The sequence below is a fragment of the Lolium rigidum genome, chromosome 6, assembly GCF_022539505.1.
Source record: "Lolium rigidum isolate FL_2022 chromosome 6, APGP_CSIRO_Lrig_0.1, whole genome shotgun sequence".
Classification (NCBI taxonomy): Eukaryota; Viridiplantae; Streptophyta; class Magnoliopsida; order Poales; family Poaceae; genus Lolium; species Lolium rigidum.
In genome coordinates this window covers 112,547,832-112,557,669 of record NC_061513.1, presented here as the reverse complement: position 1 = coordinate 112,557,669, position 9,838 = coordinate 112,547,832, and the positions used below count along the sequence as shown (strand labels likewise).

At 46.1% G+C, this 9,838-nt stretch overlaps 1 protein-coding gene across 1 annotated transcript; it reads left to right on the top strand.

Annotated features, from left to right (window-relative positions):
- Window positions 1–3,388: 3,388 nt before the first annotated feature.
- On the top strand, window positions 3,389–9,674 carry LOC124663128 (potassium channel KAT3-like). The gene is made up of 11 exons (XM_047200868.1): window positions 3,389–3,578; window positions 3,922–4,057; window positions 4,159–4,374; window positions 4,494–4,643; window positions 4,756–4,813; window positions 4,893–5,210; window positions 5,330–5,569; window positions 5,680–5,778; window positions 5,881–5,913; window positions 6,018–6,203; window positions 9,600–9,674. The coding sequence occupies exons 1-11, from the start codon at window positions 3,389–3,391 to the stop codon at window positions 9,672–9,674; spliced, it is 1,701 nt and encodes a 566-aa protein (XP_047056824.1).
- Window positions 9,675–9,838: the final 164 nt, after the last annotated feature.

Genomic DNA, 9,838 nt, shown 5'->3' with positions numbered 1-9,838 from the left:
TGATGGGTCACTTTGGGCGTGAGAAGACGCTACTCATGCTAGCTGACCACTTTTATTGGCCAAAGATGAGGTGGGATGTGGACAGGTATGTGAAGAGGTGCATTACTTGCAACAAGTCCAAGTCCAAGCTGAAGACTCACGGTTTGTATACTCCTTTACCAGCACCTACTACACCTTGGGAGGATATTAGTATGGATTTTGTGTTGGGTTTGCCGCGTACTAAAAGAGGCCATGATTCTATATTTGTGGTAGTGGACATATTTTCTAAGATGTCACACTTTATTGCCTGCCACAAAAGCGACGATGCGTCGCATATTGCTAACCTGTTTTTCAGGGAGGTTGTCCGACTACATGGAGTCCCGAAGACTATTGTTTCTGATCGTGACGTGAAGTTTATGAGCTACTTCTGGAAGACGCTGTGGAGAAAGCTGGGACGAAGCTACTTTTCAGTACTACTTGTCATCCCCAAACTGATGGACAAACTGAAGTGGTGAATAGAACCTTGTCACAACTGTTGAGATCCATGATCAAGAAGAACTTGAAGGAGTGGGAAGATTGTTTGCCGCATGTGGAGTTTTCTTACAACAGGGCGGTACATTCTACCACGGAGCTGTGTCCTTTTGAGGTGATGTATGGTTTCAAACCCATTACTCCACTTGACTTTTGCCTTTGCCCATACATGAGAGAGTTAATATGGAGGCATCCAAGAGGGCAGATTTTGTGCGAAAGATCCATGTGAAGACTAAAGAGTTGATAGAAAAGAAAGGCAAGAGCAATGCTGCAAGAATAAAAAAGAAGCGCAAGGAGATGTTGTTCAAGCCTGGTGATATGGTCGCAGGTACATTTTCGCAAGGATAGGTTCCCGAAGCTGCGGAAGTCCAAGTTGCTTCCTCGTGGTGCTGGTCCTTACAAAGTGCTTGCCAAGATCAATGACAATGCATACTCAATAGATCTTCCACTTGATGAGTTTGGTGTCAGTAATTCTTTCAATGTTGCTGATTTGACACCATATGACGGAGAAGACCTTGGAGCGTCGAGGCCGACGCCTTTTGTAGGGGGGGGGGAGATGATGAGGACATCCCTACCTCACTACCACCTCCGTCATTACCAACTGAAGATGAACCTGCTGTGAAGCTCAAGTCCAATGAAGTTCGAATTGGACCTATTACAAGGGCTCGTGCGAAGCTACTTAAACAACAGGTGAACTTGTTCCTAAACGATACTTTGATTGATCAGAACTTTATACTACCTAAGTACCATTACTTATGTATCATCAGGTATGAAGAGGAGACAAGCATCGCACGAGGAGGAGAAGAGCAGCTGGACGTGAAGATGGACGTGGAGCTGGACAAGGAGCTGGACGTGAAGAAATCTCATGGACGCGGGAGGGAGGAGCGGGAGGCATGCGCGAGAGGAGAAGACGAAGTCCAGGCCGGCCCAGCACCCGGTCAGACCGGCCGCCACGCCAGCGCGCCCGGTCCCTGGCCCGGTCCGACCAGGCGGCAGGCCGGATCCACCCCGGCGCCTACCGGGCGCCACGCTGATGCCAACCGGAGGGGTTACTGCGCGACAATTTCCCCGCCCGGTTGCAACCCGGTCCCTGGCCCGGTTTGAACCGGCCAGCCCGGTCCCAGGCCTGGTCGACCGGTCCCCAGACCGGCCGTGTCCGAGTCTGTCTCGACCAGATCTATTCTGGGTCAGTTATTCTTGTATCTTTTCGACCAGAAGTCGTCCCGGATGCCTATATAAGTGTCCAGGACGCCCCCCCTAGCTGCTTTAGACCACGTTTAAGATAAACCCTAGTTCTTAGTTGTTTGCTCTGCAAACCTATTGAATCCCCTACACTATATTGCTTGATATTGTGTAGATCTGAAAAGTCTTGTTTGATCTGCTGTTCTATTGGAAATTAGACGGTTGCAACTTACCGCTTCGTGGTCGGCGGCTACGTGCGCAAGTGTGTGGAGTTGCGAATATCTTGCAGGGTTGAGAGCTGTTGCATTGGCGACAGGGACCAATCGAGAGATCTCGTTGCGTCATACAAGTTATCATCCACTTCATCAAGTTACCTCCGCTGCAATCACCCCGTGATCATCATCACCACCGTTGCTTACTGAGAAGATCGGGCCACCCTTATCAGCATGTGAATTGGTAGGGTAGGAAGAGAGATCTAGTCAATTTGAAGATTGTATTAATGGTTGAGAGAGAACGGAAGTGGAAGCCTCCTCTTTGGGAAGAAGGGGGCCTTTCATAGTCCCCTAAAAAACTAGTCACTGTAGCGTCACTTACATAGAAGACTCTGGTCAGTGGACCTGAGACTTCGGACTCCACACCAGATATTCTGGTCTGGTGACACTTGAGTATCTGACCTGGCCAATACCAGGGCTGGTATCTCCGGCCTTACGATCAACCTATCTTCGGACCTATTCCCAAGAGTCACACCAAGTAACACAACTTAGGGGCTCCAGCCTGACGAGTATAACTGCAATAGATTTTGAGGGTTCTCTCCAATAAACATGGAAAGGTTCAGTGGGTGCATTCAGATTGTTTATGTGATTTGATCTCCATCATACCATCAAGGGTACAACCCCTCTTGATAGTACGGCTTCCCTACGACTAAAAAAACAAAAGAAACATTGGGAAAACGTCTACCAAACACCTTTTAAGGGTCACTCACCATCTTGTGCTATTCATCAAATGAACCTAAAATACTTAGTTCATAGTAAGATCATACTTGTGTTTCGTTAACAAACACCCAAAACACACTTAGGAGGAAAAATCCCTTTCAACTGCTCATGTCGCCAAGGGAGCGGTGCAGGGGCCTTCGATGAAATGCCATGACAATATATTTCAGGTTTTGAAGTTTAGGGGTCAAATTTTGTAGTTATCAAATTTTATAATCAACACTAAGCTTGCCCGTATTTGATTAGACATAAAAAAAATCCTAGCCAACTTTATATAAATATCTAGCATGGCATGATTTGCCCGGGTTCTTAATTTTTTTGGGTCCATTTCTCATTATTTTTTACATTTTGTATGGATGTTTTTTCAAAATATTTTGTTGTATATAGTACCATTCATGCAGTCGTGCAAACCACCACAACTTCATCAGTACAATTTTGGCAGAGGCCATGACAAAAACTTTTCCTCCGAAATTTATAATCAACACTAAACTTACCCAATATGTGACGAGACAGAGATATAAGGCGTTCTTTCTAATATGCCAGCCCAACTGTATATTCATGTCTAGCATGGCATGATTTACCACTCACGAGAAGACATGCAATGGCATCTCCGCCTTTACAAGAAGACAAACAACAATTTGCAGGAGATCGACTCCTTTCTAATCTGGTTACTATCACGGCACGCTTTTAATTAACTTCATAACTGCATGCAACTGAAAGAATTATGGCCAATCGAAACCCTGCAGCCCCGTGTGCACGAGCACTACGGTAATGGCCGCGCCACCCATTGGCCGAGGACGCAATCTGCGATCGACAAGTCCACGAACCCGTACAGAGGGACACGAGACATCCGGCGATTCCAGCCCGTCGCAAATGTCTACCGTGACAAGACCAAAGGCGAGTTATCGTCTTCCTAAAGTTGTTTCCCGTTCCACAGAACCGTTTTGGTCAGAGGCACGGCCGAAACAAAGAGGGCCCGCCCCGCGCGTCCGTGCCGCTCCGGCCGGTATAAATACGCCGGTGCGGCCGCGGCGTCCCTCGGCAGAAAGAACACGAGCAACCGCTATTGGAGCGAGCGAGCGAGCGAGAGAGAGAGAGAGAGAGAGAGAGAGAGAGAGAGAGAGAGAGAGAGAGAGAGAGAGAGAGAGAGAGAGAGAGAGCGAAATGGCACGCTCTTCTTCTTCCTCCTCTCCTCGCAAGGGGTCATGGGGGACACGGTGCTTCCCATGCTACAATGGAGAAAGAGGCGCCGGGTTCAATGGCTGCAACGTCCCCGACGATCTCCTGCCGTCGCTCGGCGCCACCGCCGCCCAGCACCAGAGTACCCCGAGCAGGCTCAGGAAGTACCTCGTCTGGCCTTACGATCCTCGATACAAGTACGCTCGATCGCTAGCCTTTCTCATTTGCTCGCATGCTCGGAAGGTAGCACTGTTAGATAGGCATGCATGATGATCGAGAACTGTTCGATTATTTGCAGGGTATGGGAGACGTTCCTGATCCTTCTTGTGGTGTACTCGGCGTGGATATGCCCACTGGAGTTCGCGTTCATGAGGTACCTTCCTCGGGCGCCTTTTGTCGTGGACGACGTCGTCAACGCCTTCTTCGCCGTCGACATCGTCCTCACTTTCTTCGTGCCATTCGTCGACAAGAAGACTTACCTCGTCGTCGACGATCCGAAGAAAATCGCGCTCAGGTACGTGCTGCTACCAGTTCTTCAGGCTTCAGACAGTTAATTTTCAGGCAGTGCAACATGCGTGAATGTAGTGTGTGTTTACCTGCTGTATGCACTTCCTGTTCTTCTTTGATTTGCAGGTATCTGTCGACTTGGTTCATCTTCGACGTGTGCTCCACTGTTCCCTTCCACTCCATCAACCACCTCTTCCACAAGCACGGCCTCGGCTTCAGGTTCCTCAATGTTCTTCGCCTATGGCGGTTGCGCAGAGTCAGTTCCCTATTTGCAAGGTACTCACGTATACGTAGTATCTGATTAAGCACTGTGCACTACAGTGGTCACTGACTCACTGGTCTGTCTGACGTACGTGCAACAAAATTAACATGATGCTTTACTCCCTAGGCTTGAAAAGGACATCCGCTTCAACTACGCCGTGATACGCTGCACGAAGCTCATCTCAGTACGTCCAGATTCTGTCTTACTTTCTGTCGTCCCTAACCTGTACCATACTTCTTCAATCTTTTCATGGATGGATGCAGGTCACCCTGTTCGCGGTGCACTGCGCGGGCTGCATCAACTACCTGATCGCCGACAGGTACCCGAACCCTGCGAGGACCTGGATCGGCGCCGTCATGCCGGACTTCAGGGAGGACGGGCTGTGGGACCGCTACGTCACCTGCCTCTACTGGTCCATCACCACCATGACCACCACCGGCTACGGCGACCTGCACGCACAGAACGCCAGGGAGATGCTCTTCGGCATCTCCTACATGCTCTTTAACCTCTGGCTCACTGCCTACCTCATCGGCAACATGACCAACCTCGTCGTCCACAGCACCGGCCGAACTAGAGACTTTGTATGTGTGATCACCTCCCTTATCTGCAACCAGACACTGGAGTATACGCTGCTCCCACCGCATGCATATTGATTTGCTATATACTTATGATCATGGCTTGGGCCTGAAACGAAATGCAGAGGGACATGATTCAGGCAGCTTCGGACTTCTCCGCAAGGAACCAGCTGCCGCGGCAGATAGAGGACCAGATGCTCAACCACATATGCCTAAGGTTCAAGGCAGAGGGGCTCAAGCAGCAGGAGACGCTAGACATACTACCCAGGGCGATGCGATCGAGCATTTCTCTCTGTCTCTTCTACCCGGTGGTTCATGGAGCTTACCTGTTCAAGGGAGTCTCCTCAGGTTTCATCCAGCAACTGGTGAGAAGCTTAGCTACTAGTAAAATCCTTAAGTGACGCTCCCTGAAGAATTGAAGATGTAAGAACCGAAGGGTACTCACAGATGAAATTTGGTTCAACTGTATACGCAGGTGACTGAGATGGTAGCCGAGTACTTTGCCCCAAAGGAGGACATCATGTTGCAGAACGAGTACCCATCGGACCTGCACCTTCTTGTCACCGGAGAAGTCGTATGTGTGGAATCTTACTATGATTTACCCCGTTTATGATCAATGCACTAACCTGGTACGACTTGAGTATACTGATTAACGTGCATCTTCGTTAATTTACAGGATATTGTGGCGTTCCTCGATGGAACAGAGCGGGTAATATTTGCTGAATTCCTGACTTTCTCATTTTCTAACAACACATGCACTGCAAAGTGCAGAGTTTGTCCTTGAAATATCCACTGCTAATGTGCGCATTTCAGGTCTGTGGAAAAACAACTGAGGGTGGACTGCTCGGGGAGATCGGAGTACTGTGCAACAAGCCGCAGACGTTCACTTTCCGGACGACGAAACTATCTCAGGTTCTAAGGATCAGTAGGCCCAAGCTGATGGATATCATCCAAGAAAACGCAGAAGATGGTGAAATCATCAGAATCAACCTTCAACAAGTAAATAGTATTTAAGTAGCGACCACGCTATTAAGCTAAACGCCAGGGACTGTGCTGGCTTTGTGCTTCGAAAATACATCAAGACTGACTGGTCCCTTGCCTACCGATCGAGGAGAGGCCGAATCCTTGAGACAATCTCACTTCTCCAAGAACGCACATGCTATTCAATGTTAGTGTAAACCTCCATATGCATAATTAGTACTTGTGCTTTAATGGGTGTAACGCGCCCAGTAATTATTGATTGTATTAGCACATAATTAATCTGATCGAGTGTAGCACCATGCAATTCGGTTTATCCCAACATGAGCCCGGATCAAAAGGGCATGCCCCACTTTAATAAATTTACACGTGCTGGGAATCATTGGTAATTGTTGTTTTCTATTACCTTGAGAGTACACGATCTTTATATAGAAAAAATGATTTGAGCATTGAAACCAAGGCAAACGAAGCCGAATGGCTGTGGCAGACTTGTTTAAGTGCATTACCCCAAGGCCTCCAAGCTTCTTTGGCTGGTAAACCGTGGCCCAATTAACTTTGCACTTTGCTCCGGTGGTGGTGTCCTTGGTCGACTAAAGGAAGGCCCGCTTGATTTTGTTTATGTAGTCGATGGTGCCCAGTGGAACCGTAAGGGGTGTAAGGTAGTAGGTTGCTTGGGAGGTGATGACCGACTTGACAAGAGCCATGTGACCCGCCGTTGTAAAGACCACTCAAAAATTTGGGCGGGTTCGGGTCATCCTTGTACCAAAGAGGATATGGACAGCTTCTATGCGGTCACCACAATCACCATCGGCAATGGTTGCAAGACCCCTTTTTGGGAGGCCCCTTGGCTCGGTGGGAGAAAACCTATTGATATTGCTCTTCTCATTTTTGCCATCTCTAACAGGAAAACTTTCCAACTTCATTGTGGAGCATCTTAGGCAATTTTCTCTTCTTTGGGATTGCCTCCAAGAGGTCCACCTCCTCGTGGATGTGGAGGACGATATAACTTGGAATCTTACGTGAATATGCAATACTCGACTAAGTTGGCCTATGATGTGCAATATCTTGGTTCGACGGTCTCGATCTTATACAAGACGGTGTGGAAAGCTTGGGCAACTCCTAAGGCGAAGTTCTTTGCTTGGCTCCTCTTACAAAATAGGGTGTGGACAACGGACTACTGACAAAAGCGTGGATGGCCAAACTATGGCCTTTCTCCCCTATGCAAGAAAACCATGGAATCAGCTAGTCATCTCTTCGTCCATTGCCGTTTCTCAATCCGGATTTAGCAAGGTTTAAAAGAGTGGCTTGGGATCGAAGAGTTGCAACCTTCTCTTTGGGCGGGATTGTCTACCGAGCTTTGGTGGAAATCCTTGACCTCCGGCGACATCCCTTCCTGGAAAGCCATTGCCTCTCTCGCCTTGCTTGTCTTGGGAATATGGAGTGAGCGCAAGGCAAGAGTATTCTTCGGTAATAAGTTTGCCCCGCATGTACTTGTTCTTGAAAAAATTAAGAAGGAAAAATCCTGCTTGTGGGTGATCGTGGGCGCAAAGCTCTTGGGTGATTTGATGTCGTGAGAGTAATTCCTTATAATAACTTGTTCTATGTTCGGACAATCTTGTCAAAACCTTCTTCTTAATTAATAGATCGAGGCAAAGCTTTTGCCTCCGTTTAAAAAAAATAATGATTTGATCATCTGGTATCATATGAGCATGGTACTTGAGACTTACTGGAAAAAATCATACCTACGAGTTTTACATACTTTTAAAATATTCATATACCTTGGAGACAGATAGAAACACAATCGTGTGAATTTGGAAAATGTACATAATGTACGTGTCGACACTCAAAAGTGATCCGGGAACGAGATAGTAAGAAGCACAAAGGATGGCTTAAGCCAAATGGTACTAAATTGAAGATTATAGTTCACCATTGGATAGCCCTCTCTGAGAAGATCTAAATGGACATGAAGCTGACCTAAATTGAAACTCGGATGTTGGAGTTACGACAAAGTTTGAGGAATCTTGCGTTGATGTTCAACTAGTTTTGGCTTGAAACTGAGCGTCCTTAAGATAGTTTGAAATGAAGAAGTGTTTAGAATGCAAATTATGTGGCTCCTAAAGACGAACAATCGATTATGATGTGCAGATCCTCTTAATCCAGGCTGGCATGTGATCTCCATAAAGACAAAACAAGGACCAGGAGTCTCGACCTTCATTACCTTAATCCGGGTTTCACTCTAGACCTTCTCTGTAAAACATGACCTTTAGAACCCTCCCGATTTAGGGTTTGGGTTAATTTGTTAATTTGTTTATACAAATATGTTTGTTAATTTGTTTATGGTTAGGGTTTAGGTTAGGGATTTAGGGTTTACGGTGTAGAGGTTTAGGTTCATGGTTTAGGATTTAGTTAGGGTTTAGGGTTGTTTAGGTTTAGGGTTTAGGATTTGTGGTTTTAGGTTTTTTTTATAGAAAAAAGCGCTCGTAAATTATTTATGTGATGATTTTTTTGCTAGATTACCACATCTTAATCACGTGATACCATGATCATTGCCTACCTGCATTACTCGATGAATATTGGAAATTTGGTCGTTCTCATTGAAAATAATAATACCTCGGAGACTTTAGGTTCACTTCAATTTCATATAATTTGCAGAAATAGATTTTAGAAAACAAGAATATTTAGTATTTGTTTACATAACCACAACTACTAGGGATAAGGGGTACAATGATCTAGATCTCCTTCTTCAGCTTGTTTGACATGGAATCTGATGTGACATATCACTTGTCAGTGATTATAATTTCCTAAACTGCGACAAGGTGGTATATGATTGCAGAGAACAACGGACGAGGAGTGCGTGAGGGAGGTCCTAACCAGAGAAATTGTGGAAGGTTGCAAGGCTCATAGGTTATAAGATGACTTGTGGTGTTGGATCGAGTAGATAGCCATCTTAGAGAGAGTGTTGGTGCTTTGACGCCGGTCATGGGAGGGAGAAGTGGAGATGTCGGAGGAGTTGTTCAAGGATAAGAAGTCGGCAATTGTTGCGAGACTTAAATGCAATATGGCTATATAAATTTTTTGACTTATGTGGAAATGCAGAATTAGAATCGAAAACAATCAATCAACAGAAAACAAGTAGAGTGTCCATGTTCACATTTATAGTAGACCAAACCATTCCCGTTTTGCCCCTCAATCAATGTATGGTTTTATTTAGTTATTAAAACTTCACAAAAATTTCGGTGAATTCTATTTGTTAGATATTTCCTTCCTATGAATCTCGTTTGGTTTATAGAATTGAGAATTGTAGGGATTATTTCTATGACCTATTTTACATGCAGTTCGCCTTAATCAAATTCAGTCCCGTGCCCTCGCTAAAAAGGTCTAATGTTGCTGAATTGTTTCCTTTGTTTGTTGTTTCAGTTACAGCTCTGGCGGCATGTGTATTATGTTTCTGAATTCCTTCCAGGCAAGCAGATGCATGTGGAACAGATCTAAGCACGTGAGGAGGGTTTTCGAGTCAACTGCAGGAAGCTTATTATTTTCACATGCATCTACGATATACAGCCACGAATCGCTCGTCTAGAGTCGTTGAGGCCGGTGATCAAGGAAAGGGAGAAGTTGTTGATTAATTGATTAATCCCTACCCTACGGATTCGTCG

Coding starts and splice junctions, on each gene's coding strand:
- LOC124663128 (XM_047200868.1), top strand. CDS start 3,389: ATGCAACTGAAAGAATTATGGCCAATCGAAACCCTGCAGCCCCGTGTG. Junction 4,644..4,755: donor GTCAGTTCCCTATTTGCAAG/GTACTCACGTAT, acceptor TTTACTCCCTAG/GCTTGAAAAGGACATCCGCT. Junction 4,814..4,892: donor GCTGCACGAAGCTCATCTCA/GTACGTCCAGAT, acceptor GGATGGATGCAG/GTCACCCTGTTCGCGGTGCA.